The sequence below is a fragment of the Sinocyclocheilus anshuiensis genome, unplaced genomic scaffold, assembly GCF_001515605.1.
Source record: "Sinocyclocheilus anshuiensis isolate Anshui unplaced genomic scaffold, SAMN03320099.WGS_v1.1 scaffold590, whole genome shotgun sequence".
Taxonomy (NCBI): domain Eukaryota; kingdom Metazoa; phylum Chordata; class Actinopteri; order Cypriniformes; family Cyprinidae; genus Sinocyclocheilus; species Sinocyclocheilus anshuiensis.
Window position 1 is genome coordinate 1229590 of NW_015544192.1, and position 26704 is coordinate 1256293.

At 38.0% G+C, this 26704-nt stretch overlaps 1 protein-coding gene across 1 annotated transcript in view; it reads left to right on the top strand.

Annotated features, from left to right (window-relative positions):
• The window catches only part of LOC107696514 (CUB and sushi domain-containing protein 3-like), an 89746-nt gene that overhangs the window by 44844 nt on the left and 18198 nt on the right, over window positions 1-26704 (top strand). The window contains exon 4 of the mRNA XM_016496872.1: window positions 22834-22946. Coding sequence (XP_016352358.1) covers window positions 22834-22946 — 113 coding nt within the window. The remainder of the gene's footprint in view (window positions 1-22833; window positions 22947-26704) is intronic.

The window sequence follows — 26704 nt, forward strand, 5'->3', positions numbered from 1 at the left end:
GTTCCCAAAGCGAATCTCGACGCAGCGTCTCGTTCCCTCGGGGAACCATGGTTACATACGTAACCTAGAGACGTTCTTGTCATATTGTATTACTATTTTCTAAACTATAGCGAATAAAATGTGATAATGTGAGAAATGTTGAAGGTGTCTGAATAAATTTTGGTTTGACTGTATCTATTTGATAAATGAAGTTAACCAACTAACATTATACATACTCTTTTGGTTTCTGTTCTCAATATTTAAAAAATTTACAAATGCAATAAAAATATTGGTATTGGCAAGTACCAACAATAAAAGTATCGGTATCGGGCAAGTACTGGAAAAAGTGGTATCGGTGCATCCCTAATTTTTGTGGAAACTTTGATTTTTTTTCCCCCAAGATTCTTTGATAAATACAAAGTTCAAAAGTTCAAATCAATCTTTGCAAAGAAAGTCTTTGCTGTCAGTGTTGATCAACGGATTGTGTCCTTGCTGAATAAAATTATTAAATATAAAAAAACAAACTAACTAAAAGTAATGACCCCAAACATTTGAACAGTAGTTTTTGCAAATAATAATAATAATAATAATAATAATATACATGCATATACTAATTCTTAAAATGTGTATTTTGATTTTGAATCCTGGCTGTCCTTAAATTCCATTCAAATTCAGGTAATTTCTGTCCTGTAATGTAACAAAACATTCCTATTAGTATTAGCTCAAAACACACTTATACTCTGTACATACTTGGTGTCCTTCAAAAGCCTTTAGTAGCTTAAAAAAAAAACTAAGGGTCTCTTCAAAAAAAAAAAAAAAAAAAAACTCAGATGGGCTATATCCCATTAAAGTTGGCCTTCTCCTAAAGTGCTTTCAGAAAGTGAGGAGAGTTTAGAGCTCAGAGTTCAGTGACATTCAGTGAGTTGGGATGGGCAGCATTAGGGCATTTATCAGCGGCTCCACAGACCTCCGGCAGCTCAGAGAGCAGCCGGCCTAAAGTGGAGGTGGCAGGCAACCAGAGGCTGTCAGCTTTGCCAAGTGAGAGATAAGAAGCTCGGACAGCAGTGCCTGGCAGGAGCTGCAGTGTGCTGGAGCGTCAAAGTCCTTCAGAATGGGTCTTCCAGAGCAGTTCCTGCCAAGTCCCCATCACGCTTAGTCACTGTAGTCAGGTGGGATCCTTGCTAATCCGGCTAGTGATCCCACTCGTTCTGTACCTCGGACGCCCCTTGAGGGCTTAGTGGTCCGAGGCCTGTTTGCAGGTGCATTTGTACAGAAGCTGAGACAATTAGTGTGAAGCTAGTGGCTCACTGAGAGGGCTTTGTACTGAACAAACCTTCCCTTATTTTATCCCTCTTTCAAAAGAAAGCTTGTTTTTTAAATCAGTACTTCTCTACACAGATTTTACATCAGTTTACACCCAACACTCTCAGAAAAAAAGGTACAAAAGCTGTCACTAGGGCGGTACCTTTTCAAAAGGTACAAATAATATGTACACTTTAGGTACTAATATGTATATGCTTTTGTACCTTTTTTTCTGAGAGTGTACATAGTAGAAAGATAGTTTATCATATAAACGTAGCTATATAATGAGAATATTATAGTATAATAATCAATTTCTACTATACTGGAAATGTTGTTCTGATATATGACATTTATTTTGTTACAAGAAAAAAAATATTATATATATAATATGTATAGCATATTAGGTTTAGGTTATATATAGGAATATATATATATATATATATATATATTAGGGCTGCACGATTAATCTAACCTAAACCTAATATGCTATACATATTATATATATAATATTTTTTTTCTTGTAACAAAATAAATGTCATATATCAGAACAACATTTCCAGTATAGTAGAAATTGATTATTATACTATAATATTCTCATTATATAGCTACGTTTATATGATAAACTATCTTTCTACTATGTACACTCTCAGAAAAAAAGGTACAAAAGCATATACATATTAGTACCTAAAGTGTACATATTATTTGTACCTTTTGAAAAGGTACCGCCCTAGTGACAGCTTTTGTACCTTTTTTTCTGAGAGTGTTGGGTGTAAACTGATGTAAAATCTGTGTAGAGAAGTACTGATTTAAAAAACAAGCTTTCTTTTGAAAGAGGGATAAAATAAGGGAAGGTTTGTTCAGTACAAAGCCCTCTCAGTGAGCCACTAGCTTCACACTAATTGTCTCAGCTTCTGTACAAATGCACCTGCAAACAGGCCTCGGACCACTAAGCCCTCAAGGGGCGTCCGAGGTACCTAATATATATATATATATATATATATATTCAATAACAAATGTTCTGGGATATTAAAGAACAATATTAATTTTATAATTTAGTTTAGCTTATAATTTTTAAAATGAATTACATTTAAAATTAAATAAATGTATTAATTTATTAAATGTTACAAGACTGATTCTGTGTCTACTGCATGTAAAATTCTACAGGTTTGTTAACATCAAATTTGAATGATTATTACATTTAATATTTATTTAAAAAATAAATGCATGTTTAATACATATATTTTTATTAATGATGTTGTTATTTTTATATTTAGTTTATTTTTTAAATGTATTTATCTATTTATTTTACATTTATAGTGTCATTACAAGATTAAGTGACTAACTAAACTATTTAATATTGAATCATTTCCTGGAGCAGCTTACATGTTATTGTTAGTCCTGCTAATTATTATGCAGCCAAGCACAAAGCATTTGCTGATATCTGTCAAAATCTTCTCTACTTGTTTATCTCATGTAGTATATGTATGCAAGGCTGTTTTGCCTTAGAGAGTAACTTTATTTCCATAAGCAGAAATCTGAAAAAATTCTAAAATCAGCACATTGACTCTCTCTTTACCCAAAGGCAGCAGCACGTGCCACAATGGCTCAGGCTGTGGCATGAATTTCATTCGGAGCTGTGCGATAGAGCCAAAATGGCTGCCAGTCAGGAAAGGCCCTTAAAAGCAGAAATAGTCAACTGATCGGACATCACAGTCACTTTACGTGCTTTGGTTTTTTGTGTTTTGTTTGTCTTCTGTGTCTAACTTCTCTCGCTCAAGGACAGAGAACATCTTTTCATTGTAGATCTCTGTCCCCCGGGAACTTTAAATTCAGGGTTTTTGAAAACTGCCTCAGCCGATGACTGTAAGGATGAAGGAAGCCATTAGAGTGGAGACGTATGAGGATGTCGTGAAGGAGTGGGGTTGGAAGGAAAGTGTTCAGCTTAAAGTCGCCTTGAACTCACATTTTAATCATACTCCCAGATGGTGGTTTGTAAGGTAGAGATGTGTGATAAATTCCTCATGAACATATTGGGCAGCTGCTCTACCAACCTGCTACCTATCAGTTACATGGAAATGTGTCAAAATATGTAGCATCATGTGTTGTTTTTGTGTGGATTGGCTTAACTCTGTGTTCTTGGAGGTATCCATTTGTTTTATTTGTGTGACTGTTTGTATTTGTGCACTGTCAAAAGGCAATTACGTTTTATTCAGCATGCAGAGCTATTTGAGTCACACATTGAAAATGTGAATTATTTTGAATCTACATTAAAAAGAAAATCACATATTAGACCAACAATATTCCCCCAGATGTTGTACCAACTAGACAGTGTTGCCGGAACAAACAGTTTCATATTGAACAATTTGTCAAGGGTTTTTGAGTTGCCAAAATGCTTTGCGTCATGAATAAATGATGCACATACTGTTATAGGAATATATTATGTTTTGCCATTTGCTGTTTTTCTGTTGTTGTTGTTGTTTTGTTTTTGTTTTTTTGTCACTTATAGTCATTTGTTGAGTGGTTATATTAAGAGTTCATCTTTTTAAATTAGTTGATTGTCACCATTATTGAGCACTATTAAACATATATTATATTAAATATTATTATATTATACATATATACTATTATATACATTTATATATTTAAAAAAAGGAAATTCAACAAGGATTCATTAATATAAGTAAAGACTTTTACATTGTTACAAAAAATATTTCAAATAACTGCTGTTCTTGTGAACTTTCTATTCATCAAATATTCCTGAAATTTTTACTGTTTTCAACTGTGATGATAATAAGAAATGTTTCTTGAGCACCAAATCAGCATATTAGAATGATTTCTGAAGGAGTATGTGACCCTAAAGACTGGAGTAATAACTACTGAAAATTCAGCTTTGCCATCACAGGAATAAATTATATTAAAATAGAAAGAAATTATTTTAATGTGCAATATATTACTGTATTTTAGAGGCATAAGACATAAAAAAAAATCTCACAAACCCCGAACTTTTGAATAGTAGTGTATTTTTACATAGTTTTTTTAATGTGTGATTATACACATGCTGTTGTGTGTGTGTGTGTGTGTGTGTGTGTGTGTGTGTGTGTGTGTGTGTGTGTGTGTGTGTGTACGTGCGTGCATGCGTTTGTGTGTGTGTTTTGCAGTCAGGGCTTTGTGAGCAGGTGGCCTGAATTCTTCACTAATGAATTAAACATTCTGAGAGTCCCAGTCAAGATAGATATTAAACATGGCTCCTTTGTGTTGTGGAGGTTGTAACTTTCTGCTGTTCTCCAGCAGTGTAATAGTTGATGTTTTAGCTGGGCTCTTTGCATCTGTAATAATGTCCAGTGCTAAAGCCTTTCCATTGTGGACACTGGGCACAGTTCCTAGAAAGGAGTGTTCTGTGGGAATGCATTACCATTTTGTAAGTTTTATCCTATTAAAAATCCACTTTCATTTGAAGATGACTATTTGCAGCATTTCAAAGCTTCCCTCTTTTTATATTATTACAACACAAAAAAAAACCTATTAAAAGTTTGCTTTATATTGTGTGCACAATGAGCTAAAATACTTGAAATGTTTGGTACAACTGGATAAAAAAGCACCCTTATGTAAAAAAAAAAAAAGCACATATAAGGGCCTCTGTAATTAAGGATCCACATTAGCTACATAAATCTACAACATTTAAAAATGACTAATTTATAGTTGATCACAAATTAATTCTTATATAATTGTAACATGCAGTAATATCACAGATCAGAAAAAAGTCATAATATTTTGCAGCCTATTTAAGTTTGTGTGTGTGTGTTGTGAAAACAAAATCCAGCCTTTAGACCTCATAGTCCCCTTTATCATTTGTATTGATGATTTTTTTTCCTTTCATTACAGTTGATTAGTCTAGAGACATTAGCATGTTATTTTGTGCTGATTGTGTTGATAATATTCAGGATAATTACCATATTGAGTTATGTCTGTTGTGAAATAATTTATGGTTGAATTAGATTAACAGAATTTGATGCTAAATGTTTCTTCAGTCTGTAGTATAATTATGTGATGATAATGAGACTCTCCCAAGCAACTCATTGAAATGTTTCTACAATATAACTATTAACATAACTATAATAATGAAATTCATAGTTATAAAGTAATAAATTGCTGTAGAGATAGCTATTTAAGTATGTTTGAACAAATCTTAAACGTACAGAATTCACACACACACACACACACACACACACACACACACACACACACACATACATATATAAACATATATACATACATACATAATACTGTGATATATAAAAAAAGCAACAAGCACTTCTCATTGCAAGCTGGCAGTGAGAGACAGCAGCATCTCCTGCTCTGAGTGCGGCTCCTGACAGCTCGAGATGAACAAAACGTTACAAATGAGCAGATGCTGCCACCAGCGCCCTCATCTCTTAAATCTGTAGTGTGCCGAGGCAAGGTGACGAACAAAAGAGAAACCCCTCTCAGTCATCTATCCAACAACTGGCCCTTCTGAATGAAGAGGCAGCGCTCTATTGTTATTGATTGTTAAGGAAGGTGTCCTAGATCTCAATGTGAAACTATGATTCAGGGGCCGACAATGAAGGGACCAGGCTTTTCAATTATGTACCTGTGCTGGAGAGAGATAATTTAGAAATGCCCATATGCGGCCTTTCCACAAAACACATACCCTTTCAAAAGAGAACAGAACTTAATGTGTCTTACACAACATGCATAAGTGTCTACATTTTTTGTGGAATATAAAAATGATTTCAGCAGTAAAAGACTGTAAAAAGGCTGTTTAACAGGTTTCTTTATATGATGAAAAGCCACAATAGATCTAATGGGACATTTCATGTAATTTTACAGTAAAATACTGTTAAATGTTAAGTTTTGGGAAGTCATCTTTTAATTTAATTTACAGTGAAAAACTATAAACTGACATTACAATAATTCTCTACTCAGCTCGCATTTTATTTATTTATTTATTCATTCATTCATTTAAATAAGTCTCTTGTTAGGTTTTTTTTTTTCATATCAGTTATGTGCATTAGGATTTATGTTACAACTTATGTTGTTAAATTAATAGTTATTGCATTATTTTATTGTTGTGTTACCATGATGGTGTTTTGCATTTGTGTGTATGACAACGTGCACCGTCTATATATTAGTATTTACATCAGCTTGTGGAAAATCTTTATATTATCATGTAGCTTTCTCTTTTTAAAGTGGTTGTCAGTGTATTATAAAGGTAGAAAAAAGTTTATTCAAGTATGTGTTTCCCCCAGTGCTCACACAGACATTGTGCAAGGTCAGGGAGGACGAGGAACAGGTCTTGTTGGTTGTGCCAACAAGAAAGGACCTCCTTTCTCAGGGGCTAGGCACCATATGGCAGAGAGAGTCGTGGAGTCCAGACCTCTGGAACCTCAACGTGTGGCTTCTGGACGGGATGCGGCAGACTTAAGTGATCTGCCACCAGCGGTGGTAGACACTATCACTCAGGCTAGAGCTCCCTCTATGAGGCAGGCCTATGCTTTGAAGTGGAGTCTGTTCACGAATTGGTGTTCTTCTCACCGAGAAGACCCCCGGAGATGCTCGGTCAGAGTCGTGCTTTCTTTCCTGCGAGAAAGGTTGGAGCGTAGGCTGTCACCCTCCACCCTGAAAGTGTATGTTGCTGCTATCGCAGCACATCACAATGCAGTGGACGGCCAGTCCCTGGGAAGGCATGACCTGATCGTTAGTTTCCTGAGGGGTGCCAGAAGGTTGAATCCTTCTAGGACACCCCTGATACCCTCATGGGATCTCTCTGTTGTCCTCGCTGGACTTCAGAGGGGTCCCTTTGAGCCGCTTTATTCAGTTGAGCTAAAGTTCCTGTCTCTTAAGACAGCGCTCCTGATTGCGCTCACTTCCATCAAGAGGGTCGGGGACCTCCAAGCATTTTCCGTAAGTGAAGAGTGCCTTGTGTTCGGACCGGCCAACTCTCACGTTGTCCTGAGACCCCAGCCTGGATACGTGGCCAAGGTTCCCACCACTCCCTTCCAAGATTAGGCGGTGAACCTGCAAGCGCTGCCCCCGGAGGCGGCAGATCCAGCCTTGGCGTTGCTGTGTCCCGTAAGAGCGTTACGCATATACGTGGACTGCATGGGATCTCTCTGTTGTCCTCGCTGGACTTCAGAGGGGTCCCTTTGAGCCGCTTTATTCAGTTGAGCTAAAGTTCCTGTCTCTTAAGACAGCGCTCCTGATTGCGCTCACTTCCATCAAGAGGGTCGGGGACCTCCAAGCATTTTCGGTAATTCTCAGGGGCTAGGCACCATATGGCAGAGAGAGTCGTGGAGTCCAGACCTCTGGAACCTCAACGTGTGGCTTCTGGACGGGATGCGGCAGACTTAAGTGATCTGCCACCAGCGGTGGTAGACACTATCACTCAGGCTAGAGCTCCCTCTATGAGGCAGGCCTATGCTTTGAAGTGGAGTCTGTTCACGAATTGGTGTTCTTCTCACCGAGAAGACCCCCGGAGATGCTCGGTCAGAGTCGTGCTTTCTTTCCTGCGAGAAAGGTTGGAGCGTAGGCTGTCACCCTCCACCCTGAAAGTGTATGTTGCTGCTATCGCAGCACATCACAATGCAGTGGACGGCCAGTCCCTGGGAAGGCATGACCTGATCGTTAGTTTCCTGAGGGGTGCCAGAAGGTTGAATCCTTCTAGGACACCCCTGATACCCTCATGGGATCTCTCTGTTGTCCTCGCTGGACTTCAGAGGGGTCCCTTTGAGCCGCTTTATTCAGTTGAGCTAAAGTTCCTGTCTCTTAAGACAGCGCTCCTGATTGCGCTCACTTCCATCAAGAGGGTCGGGGACCTCCAAGCATTTTCCGTAAGTGAAGAGTGCCTTGTGTTCGGACCGGCCAACTCTCACGTTGTCCTGAGACCCCAGCCTGGATACGTGGCCAAGGTTCCCACCACTCCCTTCCAAGATTAGGCGGTGAACCTGCAAGCGCTGCCCCCGGAGGCGGCAGATCCAGCCTTGGCGTTGCTGTGTCCCGTAAGAGCGTTACGCATATACGTGGACTGCACCCAGAGTTTCAGAAACTTGTCTGCTTTGGAGGTCAGCAGAAAGGTGTAAGGAAATTAACTCTTAGGTTTTGAGAGGGGAATCGAATCTGAAGATTCAAAATCAACCTGATTGAACTGATTCCAAATTTGATAGTTACACTTTATCAACTGTTTGTCCAGCGAGACGTTAACATCAGTATATCTTAACAACTTGGATATTTGTATTATCCCTGGCCACAGGTTAATACATGCTAGTGATAATTTATAAGCTACGAGCTAGGTAGCAAGATCTGGGCAAAGTTTAACTTTAAATACATGACACAAGACAATGATTCTTATAATGAAACAATAATTAATTTGAGCTACTCTATAAATTACATGGTACTACGCTAATGGAAACACACATACACACACACACACACATTTCAAAGGATGAGGATTAACGGAGTTCTGAGGAAGTCCCAAAAGTCTAGTAAGTTATTCGTTCTTAGATCGCACCAAGAAAATCACAAAAGCAGAGATTTGGCTTATCTTTAGTTGCTTAAGATCGATTCAGCACCAGTTTCAGCAGATAGAAGATTTTGTTTGTTACTTGTGTTTGCGCTGGAAAGTGGGGTTTCCTTTCTGCCTGAGGGAGTCCCGTTGCTGGTTGGCTGGCAATCTTCCTTGATGATGACGTCTTTTGGGAGAGCCTTCGTGGTGAATGGTTGGTTGCCTTGTGCCGTAGGAGCTTCAGAAGTCGGTTGCCTTTAGGTACGGAGAGTGATGCTTGAAGTTCTTCCGAGAGTTTCTTTGCTTGGCTTTAGACTTTGAAGATTTCTTGCGGTCACAAAGTTCCGATGGAGTGTTTGGATGACCCAATCGCTTGATGATGCAGCGTGTGAGCACCAGTTGGAGCGCAGTCGAACACAGGCGAAAGAGCCAAAGATCGAGAGAGCGAGCGAGCATCTGTTCAGGCATTGGGTTTTTAAGCGAGCCGATTTGGTCTATCCCAGAAGCGATTGTCCCAATCGGACGCTGTTGCAGGGCTTAGCCTCACCCCCGTACGGTTCCTCTTCATGCATAAATTAATATGCTGTTCAATTCATCACTGGGGAAATGTCTTTGCAGGTTTTGTTAATAACTTCTATAAAGTGTCGTACAACACCCACCCACAGCTTTTCATTCCTTTCAATGTTCTGCAATTATCACAAGTTTTCATTCAACACTAAACTTCACATATCTTACACACATATTAATATCTTTATCTGCTAAAAGGGTTATAAAACATTGATTAAAGTTAGGTTACAATAAACACATCAAGCATATATAAGACATGACATATTATTTGGGAGTATAGTTTTCACTACTTATGATGAGTTTTTTAAATGATTGTCTGTTGAACTTATTCCATGCAACTTCTGTGTCTATAAAAAGAAGAAATGCGTGTTTTTCTGGAATGTAGAGAAAGGGGGAGGACAGAGACAATCCTGAGGTCAAGGAGGTTGCAAAAAAGTCATGCGGTGTAGATCTGCTGATTTTCCCGCTCAGACGATGGAGCTGTAAATCTGTCTTTCTTGTTGGTTGGATTATCGATTTATGCTGAAGCTGGTCAAAGTTACACTGCCATCTGGTCCTTGGATAGTCTCAAACAGAGGTCGATTGTCACTGTTCTTTAGATCCGTTGTTTTTGCAGGCCTGGAGCTTGTTCCTGTAAATCATCCCTTTCTGGGGTTCCTCCCATGGATGTGAGCGAAGCGATCATGAGTGAAAATCATCCCTTTGTAGTTTAAGTCATTCCAGATGGGGAAAAGTTCTCTCTTCCTCCTGATTGGACTAAGTCTACCATTGCTTTAGGGCTCTCTTGAGGAGATAAGCGGAGCGGGACAGGAACTGATCGAGACAATTTGGCGCCTCGGTTAACCATTGATCAGTTTTACGACTGCAAACAGTTAGGAGGGGGAACCTTGATTCTTCTGGAATGTCTGTTCAAGACAGAGATTCTACAAAGGGAAGGCTGTCTACAAGCAGAGGTTGGCCCACTGGATAGTGGATACCATCGCCTTGGCGTACCAATCCCAAGGCGAGCCTTGCCCCCTGGGGGTTAGAGCCCACTCCACTCGGAGTGTTGCCTCCCCCTGGGCGTTGGCGCATGGCGCCTCTCTGGCAGACATCTGTTGAGCTGTGGGCTGGGTGACGCCTAATATCTTTGTGAGGTTTTACAACCTTCATGTAGAGCCGGTTTCTTCCCATGTGTTGCGTAACAGGTAATTGGCGGGAAGATCTGGCTCGATGTCACGCTTGCTGTGCCATTCCCCCTCCTAAACGGAGCGGGACAGGAACTGATCGAGACAATCGGGTGCCTCGGTTAACTCACACAGGCATGCGAGTGCCTTTCTTCTCCCAGTAGAGTTCCCTGGTTGGCGAACCCTGGTTGAGCATCCTCCAGCACCTTCGGCAGTCAGACTTGGTGGAGCAGTCTGAGGCCAGGCCCAGTACTGGTGTTAGCATGCCCAGAGTCCTGGTCAGCCCCTGTACTGGGTTAGGTGTCCATATGGCTTGATTCCCTACGGGTAATCCCATATGTGTATTCTTCCACGGTAAACCCATGTCTTACCTTGACAGACCCGCTCTGTCATTCTCTTCTGGCAGTTGTTCCATCCCTACTCTAAGGTAGGACCTGCCTCAGAGACCCATTCCATATGTAGTACTGCCCCCTGGGTCAGTCCATATCAGTATCTCCACATGTCACCTCCCTACGGGTAGGATGTGGTCTCCGCAGCTACCTTTTTCCTTAAGACTCGCTTCCCCATTGTTCTGCCAGACTGAAAGAACAAATAGGAATGATTTGAAGCAATCTTTCCCTGAAGGTTGAAATCCCTTCCAAAAACTTTTTTGTGGATGGAACAGCAGCTTGGCCTTCTCCAGCAGCGATGTACTCACAGTTGGTCCCCTTCGGTACCAAGGTCAGTGAAATTGCGGCACCACAGGGTTGTGATGGTGTTCAGGTTGCGGCGTTTTCCATGGACTCCATATGTCGTTCGACATAACTCATAGTGACCGACAGATAAGGAATGTCTCGGTTACGTACGTAACCCTCGTTCCCTGATGGTGGGAACGGAGACGTAATGTCCCCATGCCACAACCTTGAACTATTCGCTGTTGCCGGGACACATTCTCGGCTCCTCAGCGTAAAACCTAATGAGTGGATGCGCGCTGTCGTCTTATATACCCGTAGGCACGGGGAGTGGCTCAGCATGCAAAATCCACTAGCCAATTTTCATTGGCGTTTTCTCTTAAACTCAGAGATGATTGGCCTCCCAAGTGAGACCCCATATGTCGTTCGACATAACGTCTCCATTCCCTCCATCAGGGAACGAGGGTTACGTACGTAACCGAGACGTTCTTTACACACAATATTGATCGTTTTCATTTTTATTTTTAAAGTGAATAATTTTAACTAAAATGGCCAGTTTAAAGATAATATTACTAATGCTAAATGACATCCAGTATGATTTCAGTGAAATAAAACACATTTTGGTGTTGATGAAGGGGTACTTGAGCCGTATTGATGTGGTTGTGGGGGTCCCTGACTAAAAGTTTGCAAAACACCGTTCCCTCTTTTGGTTTCATCATTTTTTCCTTATTATTTTCCTTTCTCTGCACAAAAGATGGTTCTACTGTTGTAAAGGAGTTCAATGCAACACATTTGCCCTCCTACAGTATGTTCTGAGTGACAGGTCTGGAGACTGTGATCAACAGAGTGTAGAGAATTGATCTGTTCCTACAAGATCCTGTAAACCTGTTTACAATCCTCTCAGCGCCCTACACATCGAGACTCGCGCTGAAGCCTGTACAACAGCAAAAACAAACAGCCACATCAGAGGATGGAACAGTCCAAGTGATTAAAGTTGAATGTGTTGTGATAGTGATGGGCTTTTTAGGATTTAGAACAGGTTCGCGGTGGAAAGGATGAGGGAGATGAGCAGGTGGGCCGCCACACAGAACACAGCTGCTGCATAGCGACAGAGAACAGAGCAAAACACCAGAGTGCGACACTACAGACGTGACTACAGACACGCTTAAGACTCTATCCAGTTGTCTGTTCCTAAAATATTCAATAGGGCTGTTCATTAGGGAACAATTATGAAATTAGGTTGGCAAATCACATTTTGATGTGTCTAGACAGGATGTCAAAAGCAGCTTGATGATGGCTTATGTGGTGTAGATTTTCTAGACTCTCTGATCATGGTTATTTTTAAGTTAGTCTACTTTCAATTCAGGATGGGATGTTGCTTATATTCTTATATTGACAAAACACAGATTTTACAACTAAACTCGCATGGTTTTGATTATGCATTGGTGTAATACAAATTTCCTCAGATGTATCTAACTGTATACAGTTTTAACAGTCTTGGGGCTATATTTTAGCTCATAATGAGATCTCATAACATCAGTATTTTAAAAAATATATGTTTTTGCCATGTATCTTAAAAATCAATGTAATTTATGATATTTTGCTTCTAATGCACATTTAATGTCATTTTAGGAATCACTTAAGTGTTCAAATAATTCTGGTACCTTTGTAATTATGTTACCTAAACACAAGAGGTGCAGAGCTGGTAGTGTGTGTCCATTGCCTGGGCTACGGTGCGGAGTTTTGTTTATTATTCATTGAGTTATAATACTTAATCATACATTCTGTCATGCTGCATGATTAGAGAAGCCCTTTAGCTGAGAAACCTTTGGGAAATATGAAGAACTGAGAGAGAGAGAGAGAGAGAGAGCTGTGTAATCCATTACAATCCGTTCCTCTTTGGGGAATTAGCCCTCTTATATGACAAGCGAATGGCACTTATGATGGGATTTATTACTGTCACCTTCCCAAATAATGTTTTTTTTTCTAATATGTGAATCCAATATGTCTACAAAGCTAATGGCAAACTAATTGATGCCTGACTGTGATTGATTATTTGATTGAGTGATTGATGCTTAATAAATGCAACAATTTAGGGTAATCGATTTAGGGTTAAGTTACATAGGATTTATTAGGCATAATTTTACCCAGACACATTTCATCACACTGTGCGGCTGAAAGTCCAAATTCCAATTTCAATAAAAAAATAAAAATAAAAAATAAACTATTTTCTGTGATTAAAGACACTAAACCATCATTTCAGTCTGAGTGCACATAATCACATTCACTCGGGTATCACAGCATTGCTTTGTGCTCTCAGTAGTCAAGCTTCATACCCAAAATAGCACATATGCACAAAAAAAGTACAAAGACCTCTGTGAATCATGTTCTAGAAGAGGAATAAGCCTGCCGAACTCAAATGACATTTGCCATCATGCATTGTTCACTGTAAATACAGGCTTTATTGAAATGGCTTTTGGGGGTGTTGGATACCAAGCCAGCGGTGAAATATGCTCCTGAGTAAAAGCATTGCGAGGTCATTAGCTGGCGCGCGAGGCTCATTTATACTCCAGTGTGCCACGCTGCCTTCCTTCCTCACTCCCAATCTGATCCGCAAAATGGAGGTTCTGGTCACGGGCCAAACAAGATATTCATGTGGAAATGTGACCAGCGTGCAAGATGTCTCAATGTGGTGGTCTTTGATTTACATAAGCTCCACAGAGTCACTCACAGAGAATTCTTCCAAGTACTCAATTATTGCCACTGTACTGAGACAGCAGCATTGATGACAAAGTATGTAGCATCCACACAGCATACGAAAGCACTATATGTGTGTGTCTCTACATCTATAAACAAACACACACACATATATATATATATATAGAGAGAGAGAGAGAGAGAGAGAGAGTATATGTATGGTTCAAAGCTGAAAAGAGATCTTCAAGAAGTTTTTAATCATTCAAAATATAACATTTAGTATGATCACGTTTATATATATGTGTCAGTCCTGTGTCTTGTGTTTTCCTCCCCCATGTGCTCCATGTTCAGTTTATGCCCATGTTTGGTTTCCTTCCCGTTCCTGTTCCCTGATTGTGTTCTATTGTTCCTAGGTGTTTGTTCACTGATTCAGGTGTGTCTGTTTAATTCCCTCATTAAGTTCTCTTCTTAAGCTCTGTTCTCTGCCCGAGTCTAGCCCAGAGAGGGCTCCAGTTCCCACGTCCAGCCCAAGGAAGGCTCCAGTTCCCACGTCCAGCCCAAGGAGGGCTCTAGTCCCCAAGTCCAGCCCTGGGAGGGCCACAGTACCCGAATCAGGCCCACGGAGGGCCTTAGGGATTTATATTTTCCCCCAGAGCGCCCACCCCCCCTCCCCATTGGATGTTGTGTGGCGCGTGGATGCGCCTTCGGGGAGGGGGGAGTAATGTCAGTCCTGTGTCTTGCGTTTTCCTCCCCCATGTGCTCCATGTTTAGTTTATGCCCATGTTTGGTTTCCTTCCCGTTCCTGTTCCCTGATTGTGTTCTATTGTTCCCAGGTGTTTGTTCATTGATTCAGGTGTGTCTGTTTAATTCCCTCGTTAATTTCCCTTCTTAAGCTCTGTTCTGTTTAGTTTCCCTCGTCCGGTATTGAATGTCATCTTTCCCCGCTACGTGTGTGTTCCTGGTTCCCTTGATGTCATTAAAGTCTCTTTGTTCGAAGTATACTCCACATCTCCTCGTTCCTCGCTCCGTGCTCCCTCATAGTAGCGAACGTGACAATATGAAGTACAGGTCAGAATCAGTGTGTTGTTTCATTTTTATATAAATATATATGTTGCTAAATGTCAATGGAACATTATTTCACCTATATTTTATTTTCACAAAAGTAGTTTGAAACATTAAAGTAGACATCAACAGTTGTTATTATTCTAATAGTAATACACACACCGACACACATATTTTAATTAGTAAAATTTTATTTTAAATATTAACTTTTTTTCTGTGTTTTTCATATACTACTGTAGCACACACACATCCACAGAAATAATGAACATGGCAACCACTTTTTCCTGTGTACATCATCTGTTTTTTTCTCCCCGTCTGTTGAGCATGATTGTTCACAAAAAGCACCTTGCAGTTTGGATAGTATCAGGCCCTTCCCACTGTGCTGAGATGGATAAAGTATGGCTCCCACAATGCCAATGCCTTGACTCCATGTAGCAGAGAACAAGCGGAGAGTGCATCACGAATGGGGGGAGGAGGGAGGGAGGACGGGAGGAATGTAAGGAAGGAAGGGTGCTCTGCCACAGAAGGAGTGCCCATGGAGAACACTGATTACTTACTTTCAAAACATCAGTTTGATGGAGAGACGCGAGCGGCTTCCCAGCGGCCTCTCATTCGTCTGGGCTACGGCGGCCTGTGATTGATGAGGCGACCACTGGTGTGAGACCCATGCTGTAGAGCCTGCTTTCATCTCGCTCCCTCTCTTGCTCTTCTCTCTCTCTTTTTCTCTTTCCATGTCTTGCCCCCCTCTCTCGCCATGAGAGCCCAGGTATACAGGATGTTGATGAAGTTTCAGAAAGAGTATGTGTTCATTTCTGTGTGAAGCAGTAACGATTGGTGTGCTATTTATAAAAGCTTCTTCTGAAACTACTAAACAGTAAATCGAGATGAAGCAATGCTTCATCCTAAAATAAAAAAAAAATATTATGTTTATGAATACATTTTTATATACTACCATTCAAAAGTCTGGGGTTGGTAAGATTTTTTTGAAAGATTTATTTTATGCTAACCAAGGCTGCATTTATTTGATCAAAATACAGTAAAATGTAATATTGTGAAATATTATTACAATTTAAATAACTGTTTTCTATTTTTCTTTTCTTTTTCTATTTTAATATATTTTAAAAATATCAGCTAGTCCTATTTATAAACCATTTCTACATCCCATGTGGCTTAACTGCACTGACATGGTAGGATTTGCTCATATACCACTCTTTGCTCATACATGTGTTTGATAACCTCCTCTTCCTTTTCCTGACCTTGCCTTCCAACAAACATCCACACACACACACACACACACACACACACACACACACACGGCTTACATCTCTAAATCACATGTGCTGAGTGATCCATTTTACACATTTGCATTTGAAAGCATCTATATATCTTGCTGTTCTGTGTAGACCAGAGGTTAAAAGTCTGTAAGGAATCTCAGTCTGTTCTTTGTCGTCGAGGTGGGGGAAGTCAATCCAAAGAGCTAATGATCGTCACTGGTTTACATGGTCATGCTGTGCATCACTGACCATTAATCTTGATTACTTGCCCCAAAATAGAGGCGTTGTGGAGGAATCTGAGTTCCGGTGTTGTGGTTCAAACACTGCCAGCCTCTCCAGCTTGCGAGAAATTATGTTACTGCAAAATTCACACTTATTTAATTAAACTGTCAGGCAATTACAAATGTGGAAACGTGCTATTCAGGAGGGTAATTCGCAGCAGAGATGATCACATCAATAAAGCAAATACGCCGGTGCACTGAAATTCACTTTACAATTAAAGAATAAAGCTGTATTTCTTTTCAGAAGTGAGCTGATATACAACAAGGACATTACTGAAAAGCTACATTCGGGTGTGTTCCTTTGTCATCTAAAGACATCTGAGGGAGTTGCATTTTGTCCTATGACACCTTTAAGTTTTAGCTCACATTCTAGCTGAGGTTTCAATACTTTCAATGTAGCAATGGAGGGCCCACCTGCAAGGGCGTGGTTGGGCTGTTTTTCTAATTAATTTGCATGATGCAGACAAGAATTTTGACAAGTTTTTTGAGACTTTCTCCATCATTTTGAGTCATTTGAATGCTGAAACACGCATTTTATGCACTGAATAAAAAAAAATAATAAATAAAAAAACATTTCAAGACATTTTTAACAGAACTAGGATTCAGTAGCAGGTTACGTATTAAAAATAAAGGAATGCATTTATAATGTTGTGCATACATTTAACAATATATTTCCACCATTTTTAACAACATGGGTAAATGTAATGTCAGGTTTATATATTTAATGCACACTGATGCATTTCAGTAAGTTCAGTTTTTCTAACCATACTCCCTGGTGTTTAATGTTTTTTCATGCTGCATCCAGTATTAAAGCAGACAAGATGATTCAGGGCCATGCAGAGACCTTTGGAGGGACAGGTGCTCAAAGTATAAAAGGGGCACATGGAACACGGCTTTAAATAGGGCTGTGCTCCTTGCTGATACGTGTATCAAAACGGATGCTTCTGTATTGATACAGCAGCAAATGCTGTGACGCAGTTTTGAAAAAGAAACAGTACAGAAAAGACAATTTTAAGTTGAAAAGTTTGCACCTCTTATTTACTCTGGAATTAGAAACTGAATTATATTATTATTATTAGATAGATAGATAGATAGATAGATAGATAGATAGATAGATAATGTTTGTGGATTTGTGTGCCAAAAAGAAGAGGGTCTCTATGTTACTGCTATGCAATTAAGACAGATTCCCTGATTAAGGAACATGCTGACGGCTGTCATTTGCTAATAATGAATCGCTCCTAATTTTGCACATAACCACTGAGAGCTATTGATCTGAGAAAGGGATGTGACTTGCATAGCGAAAGCTTAAAAGCTCGCCAAGTCCATTATGCTCAATGACGATGTGCTCTTATTTGCCTCGTGAGAAGGCTCTCTCCCTTTTGTCTCAATCCCCCTTTTTGAAGTTTTTTTTAGAGAAGTCGATGTGTTTTGAAGCCACATTTCATTGTCTAGAGTCTGAGCATGCTCTGTAGTTCAGTGTGTCTTTTGCTGCATTTATTGATTTCACTGGGTCATTCATATCATCTGCATCTGAAATCTCACACACCTACACTACATTAAAGCTGCTATATAATCTTGTCCTATTTGTGGTACAAGTTGGGGTGTAATTTTGTATGATTTAGTGTTTGTCTGAGGGACCTTTCCTTGCTGGATGTCTGAGGCATGTTTGAAATGATTTCTGTTAGTGTTTGTAACATTTCCTAACAGGACAAGCAATATTTCTGTCAACAAACTGAAAGCAATTTCTGCATCACTCAACTAAACCAATTATTAACTGTAGTTGTTTTCACTGTCTAAGTATTAAGTATCACAATCAAATATATATAGTATAATATTATTACAAATATATATAGTATATATATTATATTATACAAATGTAATGTCAGGTTTATATATTTAATGCACACTGATGCATTTCAGTAAGTTCAGTTTTTCTAACCATACTCCCTGGTGTTTAATGTTTTTTCATGCTGCATCCAGTATTAAAGCAGACAAGATGATTCAGGGCCATGCAGAGACCTTTGGAGGGACAGGTGCTCAAAGTATAAAAGGGGCACATGGAACACGGCTTTAAATAGGGCTGTGCTCCTTGCTGATACGTGTATCAAAACGGATGCTTCTGTATTGATACAGCAGCAAATGCTGTGACGCAGTTTTGAAAAAGAAACAGTACAGAAAAGACAATTTTAAGTTGAAAAGTTTGCACCTCTTATTTACTCTGGAATTAGAAACTGAATTATATTATTATTATTATTATTATTATTATTATTGTTGAGTTTACAGGGCATGGTGGTTTTGCTGTTGTAAACACTACTGTTGCTGTTGTAGAAAAAAATATTTCTGTCTTATTTAAAATAGAATTATATTCTAATCGTGTTATGAATTTATTCATTTTTGAATAATAATGATAATAAAAACAGGATTGATAAGTATAATTTGGAGGATGAGAAAATCAGTATGAGCCTGTTTTACCAGTGTGGTGATCATTTTTAAGGCACTCTACGTTTTTTTAAATAAATACTGTAATAATAGTTCAAAGTATGAATAGTTTTTAGTCAGATAACATAAAAAAAACTTACAAATTATGACGTGCAGGAAATTATATGTACAAAATCATCCGGTTATCACTTTAGCTGAGCTGAATAAAAAGCAGAAACATTTTTACTAATGAAACATGAAGACAATAAACTCACGATTGCGAAAATATATGGTTTATGTGTGTTTTTCAAGGTATTTCCAGATAATAAATAAATAAACTATATGAATAATGCAGTATAATTATTGACATATCATTTAGTATTGAAACTATAAAATATATTTCCTGCCTTTTGTGATAAAAATTGGAAAAAGGTGTTCGTAGTAGCCTTTATAAACTAATCATAAAATTGTCATTAGGAAAATATTGAACAAAAATATTATAGCCCCTTGCTGCAGCTAACGTTACTTCCACAGGCTACACACAGCAATATAAACAACAGATGTGCATGCTCTCTTCACGTCATTCTTGTAAAATAATAATAATTTAATAATATAAGTACACAAGCACACCGCTATGCTGAGAACTCCACTTACCGGCAGCCGCGGACGTTATTCAAGGCATCTGGTAGTGCGCTAAATTACTAAAGCTGTCAAAAATAAAATATAAATAAAATAAAAAATTAATAAAATAAAAATAAAAAATAAATTGCCTTGACAAAAGGGCACTTTGGGCGTCAAGGGGAACAGGGGCAGACCCCCCACCCCACCACTCAACATTAAAGAGCATAACAAAGACATTTAAGGTATGAATTTTTTTTAAATCAGAGACTTTGAGCAACAACAACAAAAAATCTAAATTAAAGTGGCCACATTAAGACTCATTTTGATGGAGCAGAGTTCATGATTGTGTTGGCCTGTAGAGTCTGTTCTGTAGTATTTGTCATGCCTAGATGGAATAAAAGAAGTACAACATGTGTCTGTCCTTAAAGCCTTAGTACACATGCTGTATTTTAACCATCAAGATGAGTATGAAGCCTATTTTGGCATGGACTTCTTTGTGAGTATATAGGTTATTGGCAGCAAAAGGGATAAAACTAAAGCTTTTTAATGCTATGCCTTTAAATTTAAGGGGCATTTGCCATACTTCATTTCCTAAAGTAGATTATGCCCATAAAACTGAAGAAAACATTTTGCTTTGACTCATAATTAATGTATGATCTTTATGGGAGCAGATTTTTTTTACGGGACTCCATTTCTGATTTAAAGGGGTTTTGAACTGAGAAATCGAAATTCCCTTGATTTTTTGACATATAAGATGTCATCGTACTATAAAAACATCCTGTAAGTTTCAGAACTCAAAACTTTCTCATTAAACAGCTTATATTGAAGCCAATCTGCCAAAAAAAAAAAGATTGAAACTGAAAGACAATGCTGTGCGACTATATTGGTCACTATTGCTTTGTCTGTTATTACAGATCATTTTATATGTACTGAGTATTTATACGTTTTTAACCTAAATCACAGCAGCGTTCATCTGTTCATCTGATGTTGGCTGTCAAACATATACAACTGTTAGCCAATCAGTGGGTGTTTACTTCCGAGTCTACAATCCACCACGCCTATTCAAACAGAGCGTTCCAATGAGAGGTGGTCAAACCAGGACAGAAAATACCCTATTACTTCTAAATTATGATTTTTTCCTTCGTAAAAATCTAGATAGCATTATAAGTGGACCTCAGAGAACAGTACAAAATAATAAAAAAGGCAGTTCATGACCCCTTTAAATGTAAACTCACTGAGACATGTAAAGTCATGAACATGGAAAGGTTTATATGTGCAAAAACTGTTGTTTTGTGACTGGCACTGCATGACAAGAATGTGGCAAGCTTATTCATGCAAGTTTCATATAAGTCCTGATTACATCAAGGACAAATTATTCAAAAGTCAGGAAATCAGTTGTCCCTTTGGGAGTCTATAGAGCTGTGTGAAATACCATATCATACCAAGCAAAAGATGTGTGTGACTATAATACAAATTGTAAGAATTTGAATAGGATTTTCAAATATTGTAGGCCATAAAACCACCTGTCAGAAAGAAACAAATACTTAACATACAAAACAAAAATGTATAATAAAGTGCAATATGAAGCATATTTTACACTATTATGATTTATAATACAGTACACATGTCAGGATATCGTTCTGCTGTCTCAGTTTTCTGTATTTTTAAATGGTGCTGTTTTTTGGTCATTAACTTTTTTTCTCAATGAATCTGTTGAGTGAACATTTGAAAGAATCATTCATAATGTTTGATAGTATACTTTACACCACCTGCTGGTGCAATGGAGTAACTTGCTGAAAGAGGCACAAAATGAATCTGTGTTTTTGGTGTACTGAATCTAAATATTTAAGTCAACAGGATGAATTTAATTTCCTCTGCTATCTCGTAGGACTCTTCTGGGACATGTAGTAATTTGGAAATTGCCGTAAGAAAAAGGATGCGATGATTAAAAAAAAAATTCTTGCATGTATAGTAACTTTAAAAAAAAAAAAATTAAATGCTGTGACGAACTGTTGTAATGAAGAGATATTATTCCAAATATATGATTTAATTAGAAATATATGATTTCCTTTTCAGATATTAGTATGTGGTGAAATGTGTATTAAGCAAGATGCTTACTGCTGATCATCTCATTATCTTTACATTATTTTTATGCTTTTATATCTTTATTCATCAACATACATGCTGACAAATTCAAATATGGAATAAACTACTTAATAAAAAGCATCCTTTTTGCAAGTAACATCGGTGCACCAGTAGGTGGTGACAAATGAGTGAATTATCTGAATCAACTTATTCCTGAATCAACAACTGAATTTGTTATTGAATCATTCTTTCAGCTGATTTGTTCAAAACACGGATTCATTCAGACTCGAACACGCCACAGTTGTTTGACATAGTTTGGAAATACTTTTTCATTTTTATTAAGAATCATTATGTTTATAATTCTGTGTGGTGACACTAGTGGCGCAGAAATGACAGACTTTGCCTTTAAGTTTAAGCAAAAGAACCTATACTGCCTGTGTGTGTGTGTGTGTGTGTGTGTGTGTGTGTGTGTGTGGGAGCGAAAGAGAGAGAGACAGAAAGATAACAGTAATGATATGGCTCCGCTCCAGCCTGTGAAGGCCATTAAAGTGTGATTCATGTGGCCATGTCCTTTAATGACATCTCCAGTTAGTCATCAATAAAGTGAGACAGATGTAGGATGAAGATGGAGCATTTTGATGGGTGGAGGGTTGGGGTTACAATGACCTCTGTCCTCTGTTGCAGCACCACGCTGATTCACGACACACAGCGCACACACACACACACACACACACACAATGATGTTTTTTACTTGTCAAAATGTTCAGTTTGTGTGCACCGCCCCTCAAACGTGTCCAGGGAGTGTGCTGACCGCATCTGGCCCGGCTTGCACTTCATGAGTAAACGGTGGACTAAGTGTTAAGGTGCTTGCAACTCCGTTAAATGTCAGCGTATTAGATCAGTGCCCTTGGTAGTATATTATGAGCTCTCAGAAAGTTTTATACTTCAGAAGATAAAATATTGACTATCCAAACATCTACTTTCACGGCCTAAACAGACAGATCATTTAAACTTGTTTTGACAGTGCTATCTATCATTGTTCATCTACAAAACGTGAGTTTTACAGCCGCTCTAGAAAGATGCCATGTTATTATAAATGTTTTGTTCTTGTCGCTGTTAATGGGTGACGTTCCGTAACAAATGTAAAGAGCTTTCCTTCATGTTTTACAGGCTATCCGGAATGAATGTCCCATCTCCTATTGTTAGCAACAAGAACTGGCTGAGGTTACACTTTGTTACTGACAGCAACCATCGATACAAAGGCTTCAGCGCCCATTATCAAGGTAAACTGCTCGCTTTGTCTTTGCAAATGCATGGTTTCCATGGCTAGTATTGCTCTTGTGAACACTGTAGTGAAAGTCTATTCAATTGTCCTCTATGGATAATTAATTACATGATTAATTATCTTTGATTTAAGTATTTCTGTTGCATAAAAGGTGCAACATTTTTTTGTAAGTTAAACACATTTTGATATCAATTATCATTTTCTTCCAGACGTCTAATTAATGCAAGCATGAGAAAGATAATTCAAAACTGTTGATTGTCATTGACTTCAGCTCACATGGCTCTTTTTGCAATAACTTTCAACATTCAGCGTCAGAAAAGTGTTGTTTTTGTTGCCAATGCTTGAATGCCTCTTTCCTTTTTCGGATGATTTGTTTTGTGCCGTTTCTCCAAACTAACTCATATTTCAACAAAAAATCATGTTTTGTCTTTTTTGGAAGCAGCTATCTTTTTGATTCTCTCATAAAAAAGGACGCTCAAATGTAATAAAATAGTGGGGGTTGAAAGAAAGAACAGCGAAAAGCAAGCCGCTTTTAAGTTTTATGCTTTGACAGGTCATCCAAAGCCATCATTTTCTCATGTGCTTGACTGCATACTGTGTTTGTGAACTACTTACACACATTTACCATAAACCCAATTCCAGTATCTATACAGCCGTTCACTGGAAGCTGTTCTGTAGAGGTCTGGAGTGAAATATGAAATTGTTTGCCAACCCTTACATATCTGTGCTATTATCTTAGTGAAGTGTTATATAATGTTGTTTTATATGGAAATTCATATATGTCTTTACTGGGTCTTTTGGATTCTTTTCTGAGCCTCAAGTAAAACAAACCTCATTTGCATGTGATTTTTGTATGAAAGCTAGTTTCTGCCATAGGAATAAAAAAGGTAATTGCAAATTATTATTTCACAATTCTGACCTTTTTTCTAGCAATTCTGAGAAAAATAAGTCAGAATTGCAATATTTTAACTTGCAATTGCAATATATAAACTCATCATTCTGAGAAGACAGGTCAGAATTGTGAGATATGAAGTTGCAATTACTGTTGATATTTTTTAATTCTGTGGCAGAAAAAAAAGAATTGCGAGATGTAAACTCAGAGTTCTGAGGGAAAATGTCATAATTGTGAGATGTAAACTCGGAATAGCTAGGAAAAGTCAGAATTCTGGATTTCTATCTTGCAATTATGAATATTTACATCTTCTCTGACTTTGGCAATTACCACATTTACCTTTTTTATCCCTTGCTGAAAATGTACTTCCATAGAAAGGCTTTGTGTAACTTTAGAGACTTTTGTTAGGTTAGTATGTCTCTATGTCCTTTCCTCTAAACAGACATGCAATCATCTTGGATAATTGAAAATGTGAGCAGAAGTTGGGCTATAGGATTGGACTTGTTTGATTTGTGTAAGATCCAAGAGTGCTAATTGGAAGCTTGCTGCATTGAATTGAGCTGGCATGAGTTTTGACTGTGAAATAGCAGGTACTCACTGCATCACCAGCACAAGTGATCGGGTTCAAAAAGCAACATCTACAGTGCGCTTCAGGACACAGCCTAGCAAAATCCAATTTAGCCCACTGATTCATCTGAAAGAGATGCCATCAGAATGGAAGGCCATTCCATTTCGGCCCGCTCCACTCTTATACACATTAACCAGCTGTTGCTGGTTCAAGATGCCAGTTGATGGAAATGCTCATCTGCAGAAAATAAAGCTGTTATTGGCAGGGGCTGTTTGGCTTCAATATACACAGACTACCCGGGTTTCCATCTGAGAGTCCAGGAGCAAGAGTATGATGTAGACATCTTCTTCTCCTGATTATTGATTCTGAACCAGTAATAAGACAAAATATATGTATATAAATAAAAAAAATTAAAATAAAGTTGGATGATGTGGGTTTTATTATATATTTAATCTGACATCATAAAACTATACCACAAAAATTAATGTAGGAATTCTGGAATTCGGAATTGAAACTGCAATTTGGAAGTTCAAACTTTTGAGCACCATAGAAGCCCATTATATGGAGAAAAATCCTGGAATGTTTTCCTCAAAAACCTTAATTTGACATGAACATCTTGTATGACGTGTGGGTGAGTAAATTATCAGGAAATGTTTATTCTGGAAGTGAACTACTCCTTTGAGAGAAAAGTACATGATAAAGTAAAAGTGTAAATGAGGAATAATTTTATTTATTATATATATATATTTTTTTTTTATCTTTTATATTTAGGTTCTCCTATTTTATTTTATTTTATTTTGGTTTTTTTTATTTATTTTATTAGTCACATGCTCCCAGGAAAGGTGTCTTCAGACGATTTCTGAAGATTGGAATGGATTCCTCTAATAAGGGTTGGCAGTGACAGTGAGTGTGAAGTTTTTGAAAGTGGCCTTGTGCCGCATTGTGATGGTTCCGCCAGGAATTGTTGATTCACTGACCGCAGGGAACGAGAGGGAATGTAAATTCTTTATGCTGAAATCAGTGTCTTGAGAATTTGAAAGCGAGTGGAAAGTGTATGACATAGCTCTTCTTCGGCTGATTGAAGTCCAGACATGCTGCTGTTTTCTGGATCACCCGTAAAGGCTTGGTGGTGCTAGCTGGAAGGCCTGCTAGTAAAGCTGGCTAGTAAAGGTCTTTCATTCATAAAATGTAATCAAATTCTCAATATGGCACCAGGAGCTGAACTGATGAAATAATTATATTTGAAATAATGTGTCGGAGTACAGTAACTTGGCAAAATTGAATGAGTGGGAGGTCTATAGTATCTTCAAAAATGCATAACTAACAAAAACTCTATAAAAATGTAGAATTGCAGTTTAAATGTAAGGAAACATAATCCTGAATGAAATAAATTCATAAAGTATAAAAAAATATTTTAATTAATTTGGATATTTGCTTGACAAAGTTTTTTTTTTTATGTTTTTTTTTAAGTTTTAAAAGCCTTCAAGTTTGGATTTTTACATGCCTTAAAACAGGTCCATAAAACAATATATACTGTAGATAGAATTGAAATGTCTTTGACGTGAGATGTTTTGGCATAAAATTCCACCTGTAAAAATTTAATTTCTACATTTCATCATATTTAATAAATTAATTTTTGTGGACCAGGACAGAACTCTTAATTTCTCAGAATGTGTTACCTTTGTTGAATTTCTTTGAATTACAATTCATTTCCTCTTCCTTTCATTCAAATTTTATTTAAATTTCTTGTTGGTTGTGGCCATTTTAATTCAAATTTACACTCATGGATTGAAAAGGAGCCAGTTCTTTGATTCTAAAGTTTGCCTTTGATTCTGAATTTTGTCTATTCATGACACTATAATTCTCTTCATTTGTGGGGTTTTATCTAATATTGATATGTGCAATTTATGGCAGTTAATTTAATAAACTGGCATATCATGAAATATATTCATTAAATTGTTTAAATAAATTTGAAATGTTAAATAATAGATTGTGTGCTCAATTGCAAGAAACTTCTTAAGGTCAGTTTATACTGCCCCGATGGACACCGACCAATGGCAACAGACACATCCGTCAGGTTTTGGCAGATCGGTGTATTACCCCATCTGCCTCTGTTGGCATTGGTTGCACTTGTTTTCGGTGAATGAGCATCTTGGCATTTGTCATGTCTGGAATGTCTGAGAATGTACTGGTTGGTGTCTACCAGTGAATTAGCCTTTAAGAGAATGGTTATAATGGAAAGTGTACTATCACCTAGATTCTCTTAAGGTTCTTTTTTTTTTTTTTTTTTTTTTTT